The following is a 25,484-nucleotide window of genomic DNA, read 5'->3' on the forward strand; positions in this document are numbered from 1 at the left end:
TAGAAGACAGGAAGGAGGATTTCTCCAATTACAGAGATAAATTTTTCATCTTTTAGGCCAAGGACAACCTGGAACTCTGTGTCAAACTAATCAGTCTATCCAGGGACTAGACGTGCAATTTATTTTGTTCCGAACACAAATTTGGACACATTTTTGGTTATTCGGATGTATCCGAATCTCCGAATGAAATAGTAGCGAATTTCGTTCAAATTCTTTAAAATTAATTTAGTTTATTCGTTTTCTAAAGAAATACAAATTTTCATTACAAATATAATTTGGAATGGTCGAAAAATGATCGTCCGATTCAAATTTTGTGTGAAGAATAATTTTGGGGGTAAAAACAAAGAAACTCAAATACCTACAAATAAAGTTGCCGCAAACACCCACTGCTTTCCAACAGATCGTAGTGAAATAAATGGGATTTTTGTAAAAATCCATTTCTCGAAGTTCATCGACGAACACAGCACTCCATAAATCATAACCACTGGGTTATATTGCCTCCACCAGGAGTAGGACTAGGCAGAACAAAAAACACCTGGCTACGCCCATGGGCCGTCCTCAGCTTGGTATATAACCCTACTCTCTGCTCTAGGTAATCAGTTTAGTAGCAAGCAGTATTAGAAGTATAAGAACTCCATAGATGGGTGGGTGCTGTGTCTATCAATTAACTCAGACAAATGGATTTTACGGTAAGTAAAAAAACCCCATTTTCTTTTTCGTTCATCGACGGACACAGCGCTACATGAATCATAACTACTGGGACATCCAAAAACAGTGCCACAAGGAAAATGAGGGGTTGGGAAAATAACCCAAGGCTAAACATGAGAGCCCTTAACCAGGACACAGGAGCCTTAACTGGGTCACAGGAGCCCTGTCTGAAAAACACCCCTCAAGAGGGAACAGCCCCTTCATAAATAGCAGCCTGCAAAACTTTGACATCTGTGGATGCTTCTCTTGGCCGCAAAGTATCTACCTTATAGAATTGTATGAAGGTATGCACCGATGACCAAGTGGCCGCCTTGCAAACTTGCGATATTGAAGCCTGATGACGGGAGACCCAATAAGCACTCAGCGCCCGAGTAGAGTGCACCGTGACAGGGAAAGGTGGAACCTGACCTTTAATGGAATAGGCTTGAGTCATTGTCTGTCTGATCCATCTGGAGATTGTAGCCGAAGAAGCGGCCAGCCCTTTCTTGGTCTGTTCGTAACCACAAAAAGCGAGCCTGACCTTCGAAAGGACTCAGTGGATGCCAGATACACCCAAATCACACAAACCACATCCAAGGTATGCAATGCAAATTCCTTGGGATGAGCTGGCTGGGGACACAGGGAAGGCAATACAATGTCCTCATATAAATGGAAGTCAGAGACAGCTTTTGGCAGAAATGATGACCAGGGACGAAGAACCACTTTATCGCCATGGACCACAAAATAGGCACTGAGACAGGATAATGCAGCCAATTCCAATACCCTGTGGGCTGAGGTAAAAGCCACCAAGAATGTCACCTTCTGGGATAACGTAGGCAAGGGAATCTCCCGAATATTCTCAAATGGAGGTTTCTGGAGAACCGAAAGTACTAAATTTAAATCCCATGGCGGCAAAAGAGACCGTACAGGTGGAGCCACATGTCAAACCCCCTGAATGAAGGTACGCACTAAAAGAGTGAGTGGCTAGGGGTTGCTGAAAGATGATTGCCAGGGCAGACACCTGGCCCTTGATGGTACCCAACGCCCTGTTGAAGAAAGGTTACGATCCGAGCCACCGGAAAGAATCTAGGATGAGTGCCAATCGACTCACACCAAGAAATGTACGCTTTTCATGTATGATGGTATATCTTGCTGGAAGAAAACTTCCTCGCCTTCACCATAGTAGGGATCACTGATCCAGACAGACCTCTTTCCCTCAGTACCTGGCTTTCAATAGCTAAACCATTAAAACCAGCGACTGTAAAGCAGGATGGTAGATCAGCCCTTGGGACAACTGGTATCCTCTGAGAGGAAGCCCCCCAACGGACGTTTATGGTCACCAGACTGATTGGAAGATCCTCACAGAAATTGCGGAAGAACCCTTAGCCGAGGATGATACTGGCCTTACCATGGCCCTTGGACGCTTGCGGTATCAGCCAGAGGAACACGTCATCTCGCCAAGAACCTCGGTATCCTCCTGTGGAGCCCAACCCGCTAAAGGAACTGCATGTAGGACTGTGCAAACAGAACAGTCTTGAAGGTGGATGCCACCAGACTCAGAACCTGTATGCAAAAATGGGAGAGAGAATTATCTGTGTGACAGCAGCCGGTGAATCACGGCCTGTGGTTCCTGAAGTTTGTCCAGGGGAAGGACCACCCTGGTCAGAATTAGAATCAGACCTAGGTAAATCAATTACCTGACATTACCTGAACAGGAATTAAATCCACACAAGGAGACTCAGGAACTAAAAAACCTGAAAAGGACAAACTTTGTCCCCCTTTCTGGGTACCCCCAAAATAATAATTTCGTGGATCCCCTTGATGCTCCTAAAGAGGTCCACGAGACCAGAAACCAGCGAAGATGTCCTCCCACCCCAATAATGGGTGAGGGCAGACCTTAATGCTAAAGGGGGTCTGGTCTGCGGGTAAAGAGAAGCTAGCTCTAGGCTTACCAGACCAAGGATGCTGGGAACCTCCCGGGGAAGATTTAAAATATCTATTTCCCTTATTCTCCATCCCAGAAGCATGAAAGAATTTTCTATATGCTGAGAGGGAGGGCCCCTGTCTGCAACGAGGCTCCTTCCCTTTCCTAGACTATGGCAGGAAGGTACTCTCCCCCCCCCCCCCCGTGATATCCTTAATGATGTCATCAAGGGTAGCCCCAAAAAGGCGATCGCCTTGAAATGGCAAATCAATAGGAGCTTTCTTAGAGGCTTGGTCTGTGGGCCAATTCTTAAGCCACAGTGTGCGCGTTTCACCACCGCTGAAACAGAAAGTTTGGACAGCACAGGAGCTGTATCCAAAGCTGCATCACAAATAAACTGCAGCCCATGGACTAACTGGTCCGCTAAATCAACTAAAGCACTGGGGACCTACTCAACCCCCCAGGCCCTGGCGTAAAAGCTTGGCCCATTCAGTTAGGGTCTGAGACACCAGGGCTGAGGCAAAGACAGGCCCATCTAATAGTTTTTTGAAACTATCAATGCTCTCTGCTGATACGACTGCTTGTGGAAGAGAATTCCACATCCTTACTGCTCTTACAGTGAAGAACCTCCTGCCTATTTTAAGGTTAAACCGCCTTTCCTCTAGTTTTAGTGAGTGACCACGTGTCTTATTGTATTCCCTTTCTCTGAATAGGTTTTTCCATATGCTAGGGTTGCCAGTACAGTATTTGTACATTGAGATCATATCCCCCCCCCCAATCCTCTCTTCTCCAGAGAGAATAGGTTCAGTGCTTGTAGTCTTTCCTCATAGCTGATGTCCTCCATTCCCCTAATTATTTTTGTTGCCCTTCTCTGGACTTTCTCCAGTTCCAGCACATCCTTCCTGAGGACCGGTGCCCAGAACTGGACAGCATACTCCAGATGTGGCCGGACCAGAGTCTTGTAGAGTGGGAGAATAATCTCTTTATTTCTGGAGTGAATCCCCTTTTTTATGCATCCCAGTATTCTGTTGGCTTTGCTTGCAGTGGCTTGGCATTGCATGCCACTGCCAAGCCTGTTGTCTACCAGTACCCCCAGGTCCTTTTCCATCCTAGACTCACACAGAGGTTCCCCCCTAATGAATAGCTTGCTTTCTGGTTTCTGGCACCCAAGTGCATTACTTTACATATTTCAACATTAAACCTCATCTGCCATGTAGTTGCCCACCCCATTAATTTGTTTAGGTCCGCTTGTAAGGTTTCCACATCCTGCCCAGAAGATATTGGCATGCTTAGTTTAGTATCATCCGCAAATACCGAGATTTTACTCAATATCCCTGCCTCTAGATCATTTATGAATAAATTAAACAGGATTGGCCCTAGGACAGAACCCTGGGGGACCCCGCTTTCCACACCCGCCCAATATGAGTACTCCCCATTATTCATCACCCTTTGCGACCTCCCCTGGAGCCAGTTCTCTATCCAGGTACTCACCTTATGGTCCAAACCTACCTTCCTTAGTTTGAACAGTAAGCGTTTGTGGGGAACGGTGTCAAAGGCCTTTGCAAAGTCCAGATACACCACATCCACCGGCTTACCTTTATCTAGGTGGCAGCTCACTTCATCATAGAAGGTTAATAGATCGGTCTGGCAAGAACGATTTTTCATGAATCCATGCTGATTACTACTAATAATACCGTTTTCATTACTAAAGTCTTGTATGTGGTCCCTTAACATCCCCTCAAAAATTTTGCAGACTACTGATGTTAGGCTGACCGGCCTATAGTTACCCGGGATATATCTCGGCCCCTTTTTAAATATTGGTACCACGTTGGCTTTTTTCCAATCAGCTGGCACCATACCCGTCTGTAAACTATCCTTAAAGATCAAGAATAATGGTCTGGCAATCACCTGGCTGAGCTCCTTAAGAACCCTCGGGTGCAAGCCATCCGGTCCCGGTGATTTATGTTAAGTTTCTCATGGTAGCTTTGTTAAATCTGGAAACAGGAGGGATCACCACTGGTGGACCAGTCCACTTTTTTTAAAAGTGACTCCTCAAAAGGGTAACCTACAGCAAAACCTTTGGGGGTCATAAAGGATAATTTTGGTTGTTCCCATTCCTTACAAGAAAACCTGTCAAAATAAGGCACATAATAAAACACCTTTGGAGTGCGAGGTGACTTATGCATACCAAACGACACAGCCACGTCTGTGGCTACATTAGCCCCATCCTCCATTTTTAAAGTCTCACGCACTGCAGTGATAAGAGCATCTACCAGCGCTTTTTAATTCGCTGCTGCGACCATGGAGGAATCATCCTATCGGATGGATCTGGGGGTGTGATATTAAGCCCCCCGGACAGGCTGTGTCCATGGCGGCATCTGGCTCAAAATCAGATGAGACAGACTGAGCAGGGAAAGGCGGGGACGCTTCCTCCTAGGCCTTTGCCCACACGCCACTTCCACCCAGGACACTAAGGACTGCAGGACCACCGTCAGTGCAACCATGGGAAGTTGGGGTTCCGAGGGATCTGCCACCTCCATGGGGGGGTCAGTGGGGGAGATGTGACCCTGAGGCTCTGTAAGGAAAGGAAGACCTTCCAGTACAAAAACGATCTTTTGGCACCACTAAAGGATCCCCCCCAAGGCTCAGGGTACCTATCAGCAGAGAGAGAGAGAGAGAAATAACAGGGACCCCCAAAGCTCACCATACCAATCGGAAGAGCATGGGGTCCCCCCACAATTTATTTTGGACACTTTTTTTGGTGATTGAGTAGGGGTTAAATGTTCCCCATACTCATTCACATGAGGGGGGATCTGGGGGCCCCCTTGTTAAAGGGGGCTTTCATATTCCGATAAGCCCCCTGCCCACAGACCCCCACAACCACCAACCAGGGTTGTTGGGAAGAAGCCCTTGTCCCCATTACCATGGGAACAAGGTGCTTTGGGGGTGGGGTGGGGGGTCAGAGCCCCTCCCGCCCCAAAGCACCTACCCCCATGTTGAGGGCATGTGGCCTGGTATGGTTAAGGAGTGGGGGTCCGCTTGCTCGTCCCCCCCTTTCCTGGCCTTCCAAGTTGGGTGCTTGGATAAGGGTCTGGTATGGATTTTGAGGGGGGACCCCACAGCGTTTTTTAAAAACATGTGTAAACTTTAATGTGCTATAATTATAGGCTCTAGATGGAATTGTGTTGCTGATTTAGAAATGTGCAGAAGAGTAGTGTTAATTTTGATGTCAGTTTTCAATTTCGTTTTAGTCAGTCTTATGACTAAAATGCCATTTTAATTTTAGTCATACTTTAGTCATCTGAATTGTTTTAGTCATATTTTAGTCGACTCAAATAGTGTTAATTTAGTAGACCAAAATATTTTAGTCTATGAAATTAACACTGGTCCCAACTGTGCTCTCTTGGCCTTTGATAGTGCCCAAAGCCAAACACTGTTCAATCCATTTTTGAAGAAAAGCCAAAACCCTAGCTACCGAAAACAAGCGAGGATGCACATTCAGCGATTCACATCATGAGATGTACGATTTCCACGTACAATGATAGATTTTTCTGGAAGTAGACTTCCTGGCCTTCAAAAGTGTAGGAATCACAGTGTCAGAAAGACCTCTATCCCTCAATACCTGGCTTTCAGCAACCACGCCGTTAAAGCCAGCAACTGTAACGCAGGATGGAAGATCGGCCCTTGCGACAGCAGATCTTCCCTGAGAGGAAATCTCCAAGGAGCATCTGCGACCAACCTTACTAGGTCTATGTGCCAAGACTGGAGAGGCCCGTCTGGGGCCACTAGAATGACTGGAATGCCTTCCACCTCTATTCTATGCAGAAACGTTGGCAGGAGTTTTAGCGGAGGAAACGCATTGATCAGCCAATACTGACCTCAAGGAGCCACCAGTGCATCTGTGACATCGGCCAGAGGATCCCTTGACCTGGCCACAAACCTCTGAAGCTTCTTGTTGAGTCGAGAGGCAAACAGGTGGACATCGGGTGTCCCTCACCAGACACACAGGAGACAAAACCCCTCCAGGTGTAGGGACCATTCCCACTGATCCAAGACCTGACGACTGAGGTAATCCGCCTGCCAGTTCTCCACACCTGGGATATGCACAGCAGAGAGAGCTGGGACAAATTTCTCCATCCAGTCCAGAATCTCGGCCACCTCCTGGGCCGCCAAGACACTCTTGGTGCCCCCTTGATGACTGGTGTACGCCACGGCCGTGGCATTGTCCGATTAGAACCGGACCGGGCAACCTTGAAGACGAGCCATCCAATGACTCAGGCAAAGCTTTAATGCTCTGAGCTCCAAGATATTTATGGGCAGCTTGGACTCTTCCATCATCCAGGATCCCTGGGCGCAGAGCTTCCCCAGCACTCCTCTCCAGTCTGACAGGCTGGCGTCTGTGGTTATCACCGTCTAATACAACGGAAGGTAGGACTTGCCCTGACGAAGAGCTGATGAGTGAATCCACCAGAGAAGAGCAGACTTTGTGTTGTGACTCAACCAAGTTAAATTGTCCAAGGATTTTGGATCCTTGTTCCATTTTAGAATCTCCTTTTGTAAAGGTCTTGTGTGGACTGAGCAAACAGAACCGCCTCAAGGTTGATACCATCAGACCCAAGGCCGCATGCAAGTCCGCAAAGAAGACAGATTGTTTGTCAACAACACCTGGATCGCCCCCTGCAATTTTTGAAATTTTTCCGAGGGAAGAAAGACCCGCACCAAAGCGGAGTCCAGAGTCAGGCCCAGATACTCCAGTCTCATTGAAGGTATCAGGGCAGATTGTTTTGAAGTTGATGTTCCAAACCAAACTCTTGCAGTGTGCGGACAGTGATCATCAAGTCGCCCAACAGGACTGAGTGAGAGTCCGCTTTCAATAGGAGATTGTCCAGGTACCTCAGCACCGAAATCCCCCGTTGATGCAGCAATGCCAACACTGGAGCCAGCACCTTGGTAAAAAACCTGGGGGGGCAGAGGCGGGACCAAAGGGTAACGCCGCAAATTGATAATGCTCCTCTACTATAGCAAAGTGGAGAAAACGCTGGTGTCCAGCGGAGATAGGAATGTGTAGATAAGCGTCCTTGATATCTATGGAGGCCAAAAAGTCTCTCTGGTGTAGGGATGCCACTACCGTGCGAATGAACTCCATTCAAAATCTCTTTACCAGCACAAAGCGGTTCAAAGCCTTGAGGTCCAAGATTTGACGTACTTTGCCCTCCTTCCTAGGCACAGTAAACAGGTTTGAATAAAACCCCTGAAAACGTTCCTGAGAAGGAACCGGCACAATCACCCTTTGCGACAGCAAATCTTGTACAGCCGCTCGGAGATCCCTTAAACGGTCTGGAGACAGATGCACTTTGGACAGGAAGAACTTGTCCGATGGTCGAGACCAGAATTCGATCTTGTACTCTGATCAGATCAGTTCGTAAACCCATTTGCCCTGAAACAAGGAAGTCCATGGCGCCCCTTCATGCAGACGAGGATTTGTTTGCAGATCCGGATTTGTCTGGCTTCGTTTTACCTAACCAAGTTTTCTTGAAACTCCCAGAAGACCTGCATGGCTCTCCTTTTTCTTGCAACCCAGGGGTACGAAAAAGTCGCCTATGAGCAGTAAAAGAAGGCCCCTGTTTAGTACGTGGTGCCTTGCCCTTAGAGGATTAAGGGAGAAGAGTACTCTTCCCACCAGTAATGTCTTTGATCAACTCATCCATGGAGGATCCAAACAACCTCTCCCCCGTAAAGGGTAGGTCAGAAAGAGCCTTTTTAGAAGCCTGGTCCGCAGACCAGCTTTTTAACCACACCATGCGTATAATAGCAATCCCCACCGCAGACACTCTGGCTACCAGGGGAGCCGCATCACATATATATATATATAGCAGGGCTTCAGCCATTTGACCCATTCAGTGACAGTCTGTGACACCAGGGTGATCACAAAAATTGGTTTCAATATTGAGCCCGCTGACACATGTAAATGGCGGGACAGAGACTCAATCCGTCTATCAACAGGATCCATAAAAGCCAGATATTCTTCCACCAGGTCCACAGTAGACTTATTCAGTCTGGAAACTGGGTGATCCACCTTTGGTGGCACGGTCCACCAAGTGGAAACCTTATTTGCGAAGGGATAACTCAGTTTAAAACGTTTTGGCACCACCAACATGTGCTTGATGTGCCCTCACTGTTCATTGACAATATTGTCAAAAAGTTACAGGCAGGGAAACACTTTGCCTGGTTTCTGGGGTTTGCGGGTGCCAAAAGAAACCTTCGTTCCTGAAACTGTAGACTCATCTGCCATTTTTAAAGTTTCACGCACTGAAACTTTAAGTGCTTTCACCAATGCACTTTCCCACGCCGCAGCAGACGAGGACAGGTCCTCTTCGCCATCAGAATGCAACGACACAGAGCCACCAGGGTGGGGTGCATCTGCGGCAGCCATATCTGCCTCAGAATCTGAAGATACAGCAGAAGGAGGTGAAGGCAGAGGGCGTTTACAACTAGTGTTACTTTTTAACACTAAATCCACTTTAGATACCAGCCTTTTCAAGACTGCTGTAAAATCCGACTCAGAGGGCTCAACTGATCGGGCTGTGCGACTGACCGGGTTGTGCAACTGTGAGTGTTGTGCGACTGAAGCTCAGGTCCTCAATCTAGGGAGGCAGCTGGCAACACTGAGCCAAATGTCCATACCGAAGGAGAGCCAGTATCGTACCAGTCAGGCCCAGGCAGGGGCCTGCACAGAGGTGGGCGGAGTATTGGAGGTGCAGGCATCAGAGCAGAGTAGAGGGGTGACAGTTAGGAGGGGTAAAATCGGAAAAGGCAAGGAGGCTGGTCCTGGGCTGGAGCACCCCAATAGATACGCCCCGTTGCGTGATGTTGGGGAAACCAATCAGGGACCAGCATTGCTGGAGCAGAGCGACGCCCCTTGCTGCCAGGGGAAGAGCTCCTCCAGTGAGGCCTGGAGAAAGGGAAAGGAAAGACAGGTGCTGGTGGTAGGGGACTCAATTATTAGAAGGAGAGACAGTGCAATCTGCCACAAAGACCGTGTCCGTGTGCACCAAACAGTCTGTTTTTTACCGGCGCTCGGGTTCGGCACATTGTGGATCTGGTGGACAGATTATTGGGTGGGGTTGGGGAAGACCCAGCTGTCATGGTACACATGGGTAACAATGACATAGGCAGAGGAAGATGGAGAGTCCTAAATGATTTCAGGGACTTAGGAGCTACCTTGAGGACTAGGACCTCCAAGGTAGTATTTTCAAAAATACTACCTGTACCTCAAGCCACACCAGAGAGGCAGCGGGAGATTAGGGAAGTTAACAAGTGGCGGAGGAGCTGGTGTAGTAAGGAGGGTTTTGGGTTCCTGGAGAACTGGGCCGACTTCTCAGTCGGCCATCGGCTCTTTGGTAGGGACGGATTGCACCTAAATGGGGAGGGTGCAACCGTACTGGGTGAGAAGATGGCCGAAAAGTTACAGGGGCTTTTAAACTAGGTGATGGGGGGAGGGTACAGATGTAGAATTAGCCAGTGGAAAGCAAGATTCAGAGGGCAGAAATGGGGATATTAGCGGTAGGGTGTTCAGAGCTCCTAAACCCAGGGGGGGTATGGGGAAAAATCAAGAAAGCAGCCTAAAAACATCAAATGAGGATATATGTAACCGGTCAAAATTACGAGGCTTGTATACCAATGCCAGAAGCCTGGCTAACAAGATGGGAGAGCTGGAGCTGCTGATGTTTGAGGAGGACTTAAGATTTTGTGGGGATAACTGAGACTTGGTTTGACAGCTCTCAGGACTGGATGGCGACCATTCAGGGGTATTCCCTTTAACGCAAAGATAGAGAAGGTAAAAAAGGGGGAGGGGTATGTCTGTATATTAAGAACAGTATACAGGTAAATATGAGGGATGATATTAATAATGGAGCTATGGACGAGGCAGAATCCCTATGGGTAGAACTTCAAAGGGAAGGCACTGTGGGGAAGGTAATATTGGGCGTATGCTATAGGCCCCCCAACCAGAGGGAGGAGGGGGAGGCGGACCTCCTTTTACAGATAGGATTGGCAGCGATTGGCAGCAAGGATGGGACATGTCATTATAATGGGGGACTTTAATTATCCAGATATAGACTGGGCAGAAGGAACTGCGCATTCAGCCAAGGCTCGGCAGTTCCTAAATGTTTTGCAGGACAATTTCATGGGTCAGATGGTGAATGTACCGACAAGAAACAATGCAGTACTTGACCTACTGATTACCAACAATATACAGTAATCCCCCACTCCATCGCGGTTCAGTTTTTGCGGTCCCGGTAATTCGCGTTTTTTTTTTGTAATGTTATTTTACTATATAAATCATTAAAAATGAAATATTTTTGTGTTTTCATAGCTCTTGCTATGTCTCTTAGTATCTTTTATGTGTTTAAATGAGTTTCTATTGTTTTAAAAGTGTGTTTAAACACCTTAAAATGCTTTTAGACGTACAGTGACAGTATAGACGTACAGTGACAGTAAAAAAATCATGCCTACAATGCATTTTAATAGGGTTTTTCTATTTCGCGGAATTTCACTTTTCGCGGCTGGGTCCGGAACGTAACCCCAGCAATGGAGGGGGGTTTACTGTAGACCTGCTCACGGATATAGAAATACGGGACAACTTAGGAAACAGTGACCATAGGTCAATTCGTTCCAGAATTATAGTAATAGTAAACACAAGGGCAATATAAGGACACTGAATTTCAAAAGAACCAATTTCCCAAAACTGCGCTCTCTGCTAGAAAATATCAAATGGGATAGAACCCTGGGAACAAAGAACACGGAGGAAAAATGGGAGTGCTTCAAAAGCATACTTAACAAAGGGATTGACCAGTGCATTCCAAGGGGGAATAAATTTAAAAGAGCAATACTAAACCCTGGGTGGCTAAACTCCAACATAAAAATGCATATTAACGCTAAAGGAAAGGCCTTCAAAAAATACAAGACTGAGGGGTCATTGGCAACATTCAAGCATTACAAAGAGTGTAATAAGAAATGTAAAGACTAAATCAGGGCGGCTAAAATAGAATACGAGAGACATATAGCGGAAGAGAGTAAAAAGAACCCCAAGAAATTCTTTAAGTATATACAGTAAAGAGTAAGAAAGCGAGGCCAGAACACATTGGCCCCATAAAAGACGATAAGGGAGTTTTGGCCACAGAGGACAGGGAAAAGGTGGTAGTGTTAAATAATTTCTTCTCTTCAGTCTTCACAAAAGAATTGGGGGGCTACACTTACCCAGCTTGTAAGGCCAAACTAAACAACACACCTCAGGAAATACCACCATGGCTAACAGAAGATAGACTTGGAACTAAACTAGAGAAACTTAACATAAATAAATCACCGGGACCGGATGGCTTGCACCCAAAGGTTCTTAAAGAGCTCAGCCAGGTGATTGCCAGACCATTATTCTTGATCTTTAAGGATAGTTTACAGACGGGTATGGTGCCAGCTGATTGGAATAAAGCCAACGTGGTACCAATATTTAAAAAGGGGCCGAGATATATCCCGGGTAACTATAGGCCGGTCAGCCTAACATCAGTAGTCCGCAAGATTTTGGAGGGGATGTTAAGGGACCACATACAAGACTTTAGTAATGAAAAAATGGATTTTTGTAAGAACTTACCGTAAAATCCTTTTCTCTTAAGCTCATTGACAGACGTAGTCTTCTTGATTCTCAAGAGCTGGGTTATGTTGTCTCCGCAGGAGTAGGACTAGGCAGAATGACAAAACGTTCTGGCTCCACCCTAGGGGGCAGTCCCTGAGGGTATATCCTCCCTCTCTCTGCTACAGGGAATCAGTTCTGTTTAAAGCAGTACAGAGAAATTAACCCAACCCAACTCAATGATAGAGGGGCGGGTACTACGTCTGTCAATGAGCTTAAGAGAAAAGGATTTTACGGTAAGTTCTTACAAAAATCCATTTTTCTCTATCGCTCATTGACAGACGTAGTCTTCTTGATTCTCAAGAGCTGGGACATCCAGAAGCAGTGCCACAAATGAGGGGTGGGATTGACAAAATCAAATCCAATCTAGTAGGCCCAACCGGTGCCAAACTAGAAGTTTTAAAGGCTCATTATAAACAAAGAATGAGACTAAAAGAAAAAATTTTCCAACGGAAAAAACCCTCGAGGTAGACCACTGGTCTCCTCAAATTGCGGCCTGCAAAACCTTGCGGCCAAATGAGGCATCAGACGATGCCATTACATCAACTTTATAATGTTTAGAGAAGGTATGCACCGACGACCAGGTAGCCGCCTTGCACACCTGGACCACTGACGCCTGATGGCGAAAGGCCCATGACGCACTAAGTGCCCGAGTGGAGTGCGCCTTAACAGGGAACGGGGGCTCCCGACCCTTAATAGAATAAGCCTGCACTACCGTCTGTCTGATCCATCTGGAAATGGTCGCGGCAGATGCAGGCAACCCCTTTTTGGGTCCATCTGGGATCACAAAAAGTGAATCCGTCTTGCGAAACGAGTCTGTCGTTTTCAAGTATACCCTGATCGCCCGGACCACATCCAAGGAGTGCAAAGCAAATTCCCGAGGATGACTGGGCTTAGGACACAGGGAAGGTAATACAATTTCTTCATTCAGATGAAATTCTGAAACCACTTTTGGTAGGAAGGATGGATTCGGACGAAGAACCACCTTATCTCTATGAACCACCAGATATGGTGAACGACAAGATAATGCGGCCAGTTCTGACACCCTGCGTGCAGAAGTAATAGCCACCAAGAAGGCCACCTTCTGGGACAACGTGGGTAGAGGAATCTCCCTAATATCTTCAAAGGGAGGTTTCTGAAGAACCGACAACACTAAATTAAGATCCCAGGGGGGTAACGGCGCGTGCACTGGCGGAGCCAGATGTCGCACCCCCTGGATGAAATTCCGCACCAAGGAATGAGTAGCCAAAGGCTTCTGAAAGAAGATGGCTAATGCTGAGACCTGACCCTTGATAGTACTCAAGGCCAGTTTCTGCTCAACCCCTTGTTGCAGAAAAGCCAATATTCGACTAATCGAATAAGACCGAGGACGGAACCCCAAAGGTTCACACCATGCAATGTAGGACTTCCATGTGCGATGATAAATCTTTCTGGAAGTCACTTTCCTTGCTTCAACTAGAGTAGGAATAACTGAAGCTGACAAACCTTTGTCCTTCAGCACCTGGGTCTCAATAGCCAGGCCGTTAAAGCCAGCGATCGTAAAGCAGGATGGAAGATCGGTCCCTGAGACAGTAGATCCTCCCTGAGAGGAAGTCTCCATGGGACGTCCGCCACCAGTCTGACCATGTCGGCGTACCAAGCTCGACGAGGCCAGTCCGGAGCTACCAGGATTACTGGGATTCCTTCCTCCTCTACCCTGCGAAGAAGTCTTGGCAGTAACGCGAGAGGAGGGAAGGCATATATTAGCTGGTATTGCCCCCACGGGGCGATCAGTGCGTCTGCGGTTTCTGCTAGAGGATCGCGGGAGCGAGCCACGAATTTCTGAACTTTCCTGTTGAATCATGATGCCAACAGATCCACATCCGGGGTGCCCCACCGTAGGCACAACTGGTGGAAAACGTCTGGATGGAGGGACCATTCCCCCTGATCCAGGGTCTGACGGCTGAGATAATCTGCCTGCCAATTCTCCACCCCCGGAATGAACACCGCAGAGATTGCTGGAACAAATCGTTCCGCCCAGCGAAGAATGCAAGCCACTTCTTTGGCCGCTCGGACACTCTTGGTGCCCCCCTGGTGATTGACATAAGCCACGGCCGTGGCATTGTCCGACTGGATCCGAACCGGGCTGCCCTGGAGCTGCTCGGTCCAGTGAATCAGACAAAGTCTGATCACTCTCAGTTCCAATACATTTATCGGTAATCTGGATTCTTCCGGGGACCAAAGTCCCTGGGCAGATAATTGACCGAGAATTCCTCCCCATCCGGATAGACTGGCATCCGTGGTCACTATCGTCCAATATATTGGCAGAAATTACTTTCCCTGGCTGAGCATTGGAGACCGAAGCCACCAAACCAGAGACTCTCTGGTCTGTTTGCTCAATCGTATCTGATTGTCCAGGGATTCCGGATTCCGATTCCATCTGAGGAGAATCTCTTGCTGAAGAATTCGGGTATGGGACTGGGCAAATGGGACTGCTTCGAATGAAGCCACCATCAACCCCAGAACCCTCATGCAAGTCCGAAGGGAAGACCAGCTGTTGGACAGTAACAACTGGACTGCTGATTGAATCTTTCGAAGTTTCCCTACCGGAAGAAACACTCTTGTCCTGACTGTGTCTAGAATTAGACCCAGATATTCGAGCCTCTGGGTGGGAACCAGAAAAGACTTTTGCTGGTTCACCAGCCACCCGAATTCCTGTAAAGAAATCATAGTAATTTCTATGTTTTGTAGCAAGGTCTGAGGAGACTCTGCATGAAGCAGAAGATCGTCTAGGTAACCTAGAATCGATATACCTCTTTGGCGCAGAAGTGCCAACATTGGGGCCAACACTTTTGTGAAGACCCGCGGAGCCGTGGCGAGACCGAAAGGTAACGCCACAAATTGATAGTGGTTCTCCTCTACGGAAAAGCGTAGAAAACGCTGATGTCCTGCGAAAATGGGAATGTGAAGATAGGCGTCCTTGATGTCTATGGACGCTAGGACATCCCCTGGATGCAGGAAGGCTGCTACCGTGCGAATGGACTCCATTCTGAATCTTCTTATGTTGACGAAAGAATTGAGTGCTCTTAAGTCCAGAATTGGACGCACTTTGCCCTCTTTCCTGGGTATTGTAAACAGGTTTGAATAAAACCCTTGAAACCGTTCTGTCCAAGGAACGTGGACTACCACTCCTTGTTGTAGTAGATCTGTGACTGCTCTCCGCAGATCTTCTAGACGATCCGGAGATAGTCGGATATTGGAAGGGAAGAATCGCGCCGGTGGGAGAGATCGAAACTCGATCTTGTACCCTGACTTTATGACTTCGCAAACCCATTTGTCCGGGATTCTGGAAAGCCATGGATCCGGGAACCGGCGAAGACGTCCCCCCACCCCAGTTATGGGTGGGGGCGCACCTTCAGGCTTTGGATGGTTTATCTTCAGGTCTGGAGGGGGCGGGCTTTTGCTTGCCCGACCAACGACCCCTGACGCCTCCTGTAGGAACCTTGGAGGACTTAGTTTTTTCACCCGCTGGACGAAAAAACCTCTTGTGAGCAGAAAAAGAAGGCCCTCGTCTTTGACGAGTTCCTCTACCTTTAAAATTTTGCGGTAAAGGTGCTTTTTCCACCGGTGAGATCCTTAATGATCTCATCTAAGTTGGCTCCAAATAGACGTTCTCCTGAAAAGGGGATATTAGCCAATGCTTTTTTGGAACCTTGGTCGGCTATCCAACCTTTTAGCCACAGTGTACGCCTGAGAACCACTGCTGAGACTGATGCTCGCGCCATTAATGGAGTGGCGTCTAACGCCGCATCACATACAAACTGTAACCCCTGTATCATTTGTTCCAACAAATCTGATACCGCCTGAGGGACTTCTTCTAAGTCCCGGCGTAACCACTTGGTCCATTCAGTTACAGCCTGCGAAACCAGACCAATAGCAATTATTGGCCTGAAAGCTGACCCAATCAAGGAAAACATGGTGCGAGACATAGCTTCTATCTTGCGATCCACTGGATCTTTAAAAGACGGAGCGTCTTCTAAAGGAATAACCGTGGCTTTATTCAATCTAGCAATTGGTGAATCCACCACAGGTGGTTCTGTCCATTTCTTAATAAGGGTTTCCTCAAACGGATAACGCCTGTCAATGCGTTTGGAAATATTAAAAGTGCGTTTTGGCAGACGCCATTCTTCATCGATTGGATTGCCAAAACATTTGGGCAATGGAAAAACCTTTGCCACTTTGATGCGCTTTTTAGTCCCAAAAGGGATCTCAGTTTCAGCTATTTCTGATGGAATACCCTGTAACCTTAAAGTCTCTTGAACAGATACAATGAGTGCTTTTACCAACGCTTCCTCTCGGGCTATGGCAGATGCCGAAACATCCTCCTCACTGTCTGAAGAGACAGGACCCGAGACACCAATACCAGATGAAGTACCTGCAACTGCAGAAATAGGCTCAGAGTCTGAATCCGAGGTTTCAGATAATAAGGGGTTAGGCGGGGGTCGCTTTCTTGCGCCCTGTCCCTGACAAGCCACTTCCACCCGGGACACAAAAGTTTCCATAATGGCTGACAAAGATTCAATTGTCAATGGGGTGCTGGAGGATCCCGCAGACCCCTCGAGGGGATCCGGAGGAGATACATGAGTGGCAGGGTCCATGTTAATACAGGAATAAACAAAAAAACTTTTTTTTTTTTTTTTTTGTGTGTCTCCCCCTAGCGCAATAGCGCCCCTCAGAGTACCTGCTTCTCGATCCCAGAGAGAGAGAGAGGGACCCCCAAGGCTCACCAACCGATGCAGTGCAGTTTCCAACAAACTGCAGCCAGCGTCTGTCTTACACAGACTGGAAGGAGCTGTTTGCTTTTTCCCGGGCAGAAGGCGTGGCTCCGCCCCCTGTGTACGCCTTCCGGCGTTCCCAGCCCTCCATGAGGAAGCTGGGCTCACAAAACATGGCCGCCCCCATAGAAGAGACATAAGACTCCAAAAACATGGCGGCCGGCGTGACCTGAGGACATACATGCATTCGGTCTACGGCAAAATGGCGGCGGACCGCCGATATCGTCTTCCCAGCACATCCACCTGCACTCTGCTGAGAGGTGACATATGGATCTACAGAGATACACTGCACATAAGGTAGGATTATACCTCCTATGTTTGCTGTAATGTTACAGTCTGCTGGGTAGAGTGTTAGCTCTTGAACCAAGTCCACTTCCCACAAACACATGCTGTATTACAAGGGGGACTTGTAAGTGTCAGATATATACTGACCATATATGGAGGGGCCCATAATATATACTGCCTCATAAATGAGGAAAAAAGGGAACGTTTTACTCACCATACCGAACCGACAGGCACCCTCTCTTCATAATACCCTCTCCACCGAGGTGGGGGTTTGTGGACGCCTCGACTCTCTGGTCCTGGCGTCCAAGCGAGCTTTTAACTCGCAAAGTCAGTCCCTTTACTGGGACTCCGTCGCGGCCGACTCAGCGCACTGGTCTGCACGCGCTTTTAGACAGAAACCGGGGTGACCACTGGATCTCACATCCAGCCCGTCGCCCGGCCCCGCATACTTACTTGAATATGTCGCGGCCGACCAAGCGCAATGCCTGGTCTGCACGCGCTCGTAGGCCGGCTGGGGTGACCACAAGTGTCGCCCAGTCCGGCATTTTTGCTTGAAGATCTCACAGGAAAAAAACACTGGAGAAAACTACCTAAAAAATGTCTTTTTCTTAAAGAAAAAAAGTCTTGCCAGGACCAAAAGATCCCAGCAAGGAACTTAGGTCCTTACTCCTGACTAGACAGAAAAAAACTGACTCCCTGTAGCAGAGAGAGGGAGGATATACCCTCAGGGACTGCCCCCTAGGGTGGAGCCAGAACGTTTTGTCATTCTGCCTAGTCCTACTCCTGCGGAGACAACATAACCCAGCTCTTGAGAATCAAGAAGACTACGTCTGTCAATGAGCGATAGAGAAATGGTATTATTAGTAGTAATCAGCATGGATTCATGAAAAATCGTTCTTGCCAAACCAATCTATTAACCTTCTATGATGAAGTGAGCTGCCACCTAGATAAAGGTAAGCCTGTGGTGTACCTGGACTTCGCAAAGGCCTTTGACACCGTTCCCCACAAACGCTTACTGTTCAAACTAAGGAAGGTAGGTATGGACCATAAAGGTGAGTACCTGGATAGAGAACTGGCTCCAGGGGAGGTTGCAAAGGGTGGTGATTAATGGAGAGTACTCAGATTGGGCGGGTGTGGAAAGCAGGGTCCCCCAGGGTTCTGTCCTGGGGCCAATCCTGTTTAATTTATTCATAAATGATCTAGAGGAGGGGATATCGAGTAAAATCTCAGTTTTTGTGGATGATACTAAACTAAGCAGGCCAATATCTTCTGGGCAGGATGTGGAAACCTTACAAGCGGACCTAAACAAAATTATGGGGTGGGCAACTACATGGCAGATGAGGTTTAATGTTGAAAAATGTAAAGTAATGCACCTGGGTGCCAGAAACCAGAAAGCAAGCTACTCACTAGGGGGGGGGGGGGGGAACCTCTGGGTGAGTCTAGGATGGAAAAGGACCTGGGGGTACTGGTAGACAACAGGCTTGACAGTGGCATGCAATGCCAAGCCGCTGCAAGCAAAGCCAACAGAATACTTGGATGTATAAAAAAAAGGGATTCACTCCAGAAATAAAGAGATTATTCTCCCACTCTGGTCCGGCCACATCTGGAGTATGCTGTCCAGTTCTGGGCACCGATTCTCAGGAAGGATGTGCTGGAACTGGAGAAAGTCCAGAGAAGGGCAACAAAAATAATTAGGGGAATAGAGGACATCAGCTTAGAGGACATCAGCTATGAGGAAAGACTACAAGCACTGAACTTATTCTCTCTGGAGAAGAGACGATTGAGGGGGGATATGATATCAATGTACAAATATTGTACTGGCAACCCTAGCATATGGAAAAACCTATTCAGAGAAAGGAAATACAATAAGACACGTGGCCACTCACTAAAACTAGTGAGGAAAGGCGGTTTAACCTTAAAATACGCAGGGGGTTCTTCACTGTGAGAGCAGTAAGGATGTGGAATTCTCTTCCGCAAACAGTGGTATCAGCAGGGAGCATTGGTAGTTTCAAAAAACTATTAGATGGGCACCTTAAAGACCACAACATACAGGGGTATACAATGTACGGTTAACAGCAAACACACACACACACATCATAGGTTGAACTGGATGGACTGATGTCTATTTTCATCCCTCTAACTACGTAACTATGTTCTGCAGCCACACTGAGAGGGTCTGTAGGTGAAATTTTATCCTGGGACTCCATTTATACTAGAGTAAAAATAATGCAGTGTTGCTTTAAAAAAAAGTCACAAGAAGGCGCTCGCACTGCTAGCTAGTCCCAGCATAACACAGTCTGTCAGCAGCGCGTGTCAGGAAACCCACAAAAGACCCCAAAAAACGTTACCAAACTGATCAGGAGGCTTGCAGAAACAATCTGTACAGCAGAATGAAACGATCTAACACAGGAAGTGAAATTCACCTGGGTCATGCCTTGAGTATCCAGATTTGCCTGTGCTGTCCAGCATACGGACAACAAGATAATGGTCGCCCCATGCATTCCTATGGGAATTTAAGGAAAATGGCTGCCCATGCATTACAATGAAGATTTTTTACAGCGGAATGGGGGCCCCCACAGCGCGCCATGCGGTCTCTAGGCCCCCTGGAGAGGTCAGCAAACAAAGGCATCAGAAGGTCCCCAGGAGGAGACCCCACCAGAAAAACGCCCCCCCGCAGCGGCCCCAATATATCTGCCCCCGGGGGTAGGAACCTATCTGATGGGGGGAAACAGCTGGGAGGGGGGCCTGGTATACCTGAGAAGCTAGGGGAACCAAGGAATACCTGAGAGTCCGACTATTCCAAGGACGGGGCCCACGTCCATCCCGAGACCGCCAGAGAATTGGGCGGGCACTTACTCACCATATCAGGTGGGCGTCACTCTGAACAGACTACCTCCCACCAGGGGTGGGGGTGCTGCCAGCCAAGGGGTACGCTGCGACTCAGGGCGTTCCAGCGAGACGGTCCACTTGCGGGCTCATCCCCGTCCAACGGGGCTCTACGTGGCGAGGCCTAGTGCTGGGCTATAACCTGCTCACGCTCGCTGGCCAGGCTGGGAGACCTTAAGGATCTAGAATATCCAGTCTGAAACCCAGCCGACAGTAGCTTGTAGTTCTCCAGCAACTCTACCAAAAGAATAAAGTACAAAAAAAGATTCCCAAAAAAAAAAAAAAAAGAAAAAACAGCCAATACCGAAGCCCCAGCAGGGAAATAGGTCCTACTCCTAAACTAGGCAGAAACAAACTGAGGGCTGTAGCAAAGTGCTTGGAGTTATGCCTGCAGGGACAGCCCCATAGGCCTGGTGAAAGCTTTTTCCTGCCTAGTGTTCTACTCCTGTAGGGGGCAGCATAACCTAATGGTCAAGAAGATATGAAGCTGCGTCTGCCAATGAACAATAGAGAACTTATCTTTTTTGTGATCACATTTATTGATGAATTCATTCTTTTCATTTAAAGGAACAGTGTACCATTTTTTATACCAACTAATGTGTACTGACAGGAAACCTGTGCAGAGAAAGATTTCTAGACAGGATTTCAAACCACTTATTGGTTGGGTCCTTAAAGACAGGTGCATCCTCCACTGGTATGGTAGCAGCTTTGTTAAGGTGGGATACTGCTGGATCAACAGTGGTGGTAGACTACTTTTAAACAAAAAAGAAAGAGTTGGACAAACTGGAAACAGCACTGGTAAAAGCAACTGGCCGATAATCTAGTTTCACAATGGTGTGCACCACATCAATAACAACCAAAGTGGTCCTAATTTAGAAGCGTACCAGCGGCTTAGAACTCCACCAAGGCGGCAGGTAAGTTATAAATAAAATCTGTCAGAAAAACCACGGGAGTGTGCTTGTGGCCTCTGTGGTCAGACTCAGAAAATAACTGAATGATTTGGTCCATTAAGTTTTGCATGACTGTAGTAAAAACCTCAGCCAAAAAAGCAGAAGAACTAGCCACCTCTAATAAAGATTAAGAGAACTTAAATGATGGAATGGACGCAGATGACAACAGGATTCCAGGCTGCAGATGTCAGCACCATTCTTAGGGGAGCTGCATGCAACCCTGGAGCCGCTAGTAGAATGTAAGATGGGGCATCCGTTACAGTGGGACTGTTAGGCCCCTTTGACAGTCAATTGCTGCGGTTTCCATGAGGGTTACCCAAGTTTTGCCATAGACTTCCATTAGATAGGGTGGTTTTGGTGCATTTTCTGAAAGCGCACCACAAGTCCAGGACTTTTGGTGCACATTTAGAAAAGGCACCAAAACCGCTTGAAAATCCCTGTGCAAAGCTCTAAGTTTATTCCAGCTGGAGCTCACAAAGGGCTAAGGACCCTTTTTCCATAGCTCTGTGACCATGCACTGCCTGAGTATTCAAATTGCTAAACACCAGCACTGTCACATGGAAAATACCAAGTACTACCAAGGAAGGCAAATATATGCAGTAGAGGGCATTGGCATTTGTCGCCCATGGGTAAAGCACAGGTTAACTTTAAGAACGGCTCATGCAAAAATCGTATTTCTTAGCGCCACAAAACATCTTCTCACAACAAATAGCTGTTTTTACATTTCCTACTTTAATTTTCTACAAAGACCTTTAAATCTGTATAAAGTTGTATAAAAACTTACCCGCCCCAAGATTAGCTGGTAAGAAAGCTGCCAATCCTACAATTTTAAACTTGGTTCCCCATATGTTGGATGTGACCTGAGCAAGATAGTTATGCTGCAAAATAAAATATGGGCATTTTAAATGTAGCAAGTTGATGAAATGTTTCTAATTTCTTTCTTGTTTGATATAATAATTCAAATTAGCAACTATCTGCAAAGAGGGGGGATTCGGTGATGATGAATCTTGGCTAGCATGCCTTTCCTTTAGCGACACTGTAGATTTTCAAGATTACATATCTAGTAAGAATTTTACAGTCTTAGAACAGATTTAAATTTAAAACGAAAGTTGAGATTTGCCTATAAAAATGTTATTCTAATCTTCATTTTATCTACATGTATATCCCTTACTGAAACTGAATGTGAATCTGTCAGTGTGATAAATACAAATAATTAAAGGCAGTTAGGTCTGACCTGAGTAATGTCTTCCAGAGGAAACTCTCTGCGAGTTAGGCTTGGTGACCCAATTGAAGGTTTTCGTATAGGTAATCGAGGAGACCTGGTAATTTCTTGAGTGGCTCTGGATAGCTTTGGGGATTTTCTTGCTTCTATGTTAATTCTGCAGTAAGCAAAAAGATTTGAGTGGTGTGGGATCCAAGCAGCACAATGATAGTCCAAAACGATGATGTTGACTTTTAAGCAGAAGATACATTCGTAATCACATACCTTTATGTAGTTCATATCTATTAAAATTAGCCAAGTAGCTCAGCAAAATGGATTAACTAAACATTCCCAAAGTTTGCACATACAGTGCAGCAATAAACGGTTCCTGTAGAGTTTGAATTGTAATCATTTGTGCAATATCTTTCCTACTTGGGAAACCTTTTCAATCTTATGCACAATCTAAAATTTTGTTTGAGGGGCATTCAAGTCAAACTGGGACTTTTAATTTTACAGGTATAAAAAGGGATGCTATGCTAGCGTAGCGGTACTACACGCTGTAGTAAGTGACAAATGTGTCCTATCACTGATAGGCGGCTCACACGTCGGGGGGCCAGTCCGGAGACCATTAATAAAGATGGTAGTCAACAGTGTTAGTGCGTGCATGGAATAGAGCGTGGTGATGACATTTCTTGTGAATGAAGGAGTAAAACTCACGAATATCTACAAAAGACAAACACAGTATGGTGATGACACGCATGTGGGAACGGTGAACACAATCATTCACAAACATTTACATTTTCAAAAAATGTTAGCGCATGCTGGGTACCAAGACAGCTTTCCACTTTTGACCATCATGCACTTTTGACCAGCACAGAAGAGTTTACGTCTGCGCTGTGTTGAAGGAGCGATGACTAAGTGAAGCGGGCTGCCCTAGGATGGTTTCTATGCAGAAACTTTCTAGGCATTAAACACTGGGATAAGTGTATAAATGTAGCAGGGGAGTATGTCGAAAAATAAATGCAGTTTCTACTCCTTGAAATGTATTATTGTATTATATAAACTCAAAAGTCCCAGTTTGACTTGAATGCCCTTTATAAAACAATTCTGGTAAGAATCTTTGCGCTGTACTAGCATGATACAAAAATATGTCACAGCCATAATCCCAATATATTCATATTACAAGCCAATGAACACAAGTTATGTGGTAAGAAAATTAAAACTAGGAAAGTTTGCATTGGCCATTTGATACTTCAGATGTAATATTTGAAGATCTGTGGCTTAAAAATGTAAGATCTGTTCTAGACTCCAACTATCTGGTCCATGAAATACGTTGTACTGTGCATAGTTTAGCATAGGGTGACCAAACTTTTTAAACAAAGGGCCAGTTTTTTTTCTTTCAGACTTGATGGGGGCCGGATTGTGGCCAGTGGGAGTGGAAATTTTCCTGGCATCAGTGGGAGTAAACATAACATTTGGTATTATTGGGAGAAATGGTGCCCCATTGTTGATGTCAGGTGACAGAACAGTGTATCCTTGTATCAGTGGGAGGAATAGTGCCACAAGGGCCAGATAAAAGGCAAGCAAAGGGCCGCATACGGCCCCCAGGCTGCAGTTTGGCGACCACTGATCTTGCATATAATGCAACTGCAGATCTTGTATTTATCTTCTTTGAAGTTTTCATGTTTTATTGTTTAGAACACTAAATAACAGTGAACTTATGGCATAACCCCAAGAACAAAAATGCAATAATGCAGCTTAATGGTCAATATATGTGGTAGCTGTATTCATTTTTCTCTTTAGGCTATTAACAGTTTTAGCACATACAGAAAGTTGTATAAACTATCAATAACCATCACCCTATATGTTATGGAGATGAACAAAGGCTGATGTATATATTCCAGCGTGAATGACTGCCATAGCTCTAAAGAAGGGTTGTAATTATTTGCAGGACAACCAGGTGACAATAAAAGTACAAAGCGTGAAAAAAAAATGTAGAGTCCTGCATTATAAATAGTAATTATATATATATCTATATATAGATATATATATATATCTATATATAGACACACACACACATACATATACCCATAAATATACACACACACACAGGAACATACATAAAAACAAAAGGCATATAAGAACCTGGGGAGTTTGGGAGATTTACTAGCTCTTGTAACCTTCGGAGATTTCTTAGCTGCCCAGTCATCACTAAGTTCAATGTCACTGGAATCTGAGCAATTACAACTGTCGATAACTGCGGAGATCAATCCATTGCCATAGATTTCATCTAGAAACACAATATTAAAAGAATGAATTAGTAAAGCATGACAGTATGAAAAACAACAGCATAACAGAAATTAGGGAATTCCTGAAATGCTATGCTTGTGTACACAATTATTAGGCAAGCGAGTATTTTTTACCAAATACTTATTTGTATGCATATTGTCCAACTCCAAGCTGCATAAACTTGAATGTTTATTGGATTGAAGCATATCGGATTATGTGTATTTGTGTAATGAGGGAGGGTGTGCCCTAGGGAGATCAACACCCTATATCAAGGTGTACATAATTATTAGGCAGCTTCTTTTCCTCAATTTCCTTCATTTTCCAAAATGGGGCAAAAAAGAGATTTAACTGACTCTAAAAAGTTGTAAAACGTATTTCAGAGGGATGCAGCACTCTTGAAATTTCCAAGATATTGGGGCATGATCACAACCATCAAACATTTTGTTGCAAATAATCAACAGGGTCGCAAAAAACATGTTGAGAAAATAGGAAGCAAATTTACTGCCAAAGATTTTAGAAGAATCAAATATGAATTTACCAGGAACCCATTATCCTCCAGTGCTGTCGTATGCCAGAACTGCAACCTACCTGGAATTCCCAGAAGTACAAGGTGTTCAGTGCTCAGAGACATGGCCAAGGTAAGGAAGGCTGAAACCTGACCACCACTGAACAGGACATATCTGAAGACGTATTTTTCAAAGGTTTTATGGACTGATGTGATGAATCTTGACGGACCAGATGGATGGGCCTGTGGCTGGATCAG

At 46.1% G+C, this 25,484-nt stretch overlaps 1 protein-coding gene across 1 annotated transcript in view; it reads right to left on the reverse strand.

The window, feature by feature from the left end:
• Window positions 1-25,484, reverse strand: part of TULP4 (TUB like protein 4) — a 245,458-nt gene that overhangs the window by 14,382 nt on the left and 205,592 nt on the right. The window contains exons 9-11 of the mRNA XM_082251611.1: window positions 24,578-24,722; window positions 22,466-22,610; window positions 22,016-22,109 (exon numbers count right to left, since the gene is read on the reverse strand). Of these exons, the coding sequence (XP_082107737.1) occupies window positions 22,016-22,109; window positions 22,466-22,610; window positions 24,578-24,722 (384 nt within the window). The remainder of the gene's footprint in view (window positions 1-22,015; window positions 22,110-22,465; window positions 22,611-24,577; window positions 24,723-25,484) is intronic.

This window comes from Pelophylax lessonae (assembly GCF_965119305.1).
Source record: "Pelophylax lessonae genome assembly, chromosome: 3".
In the NCBI taxonomy this organism is placed as follows: Eukaryota; Metazoa; Chordata; class Amphibia; order Anura; family Ranidae; genus Pelophylax; species Pelophylax lessonae.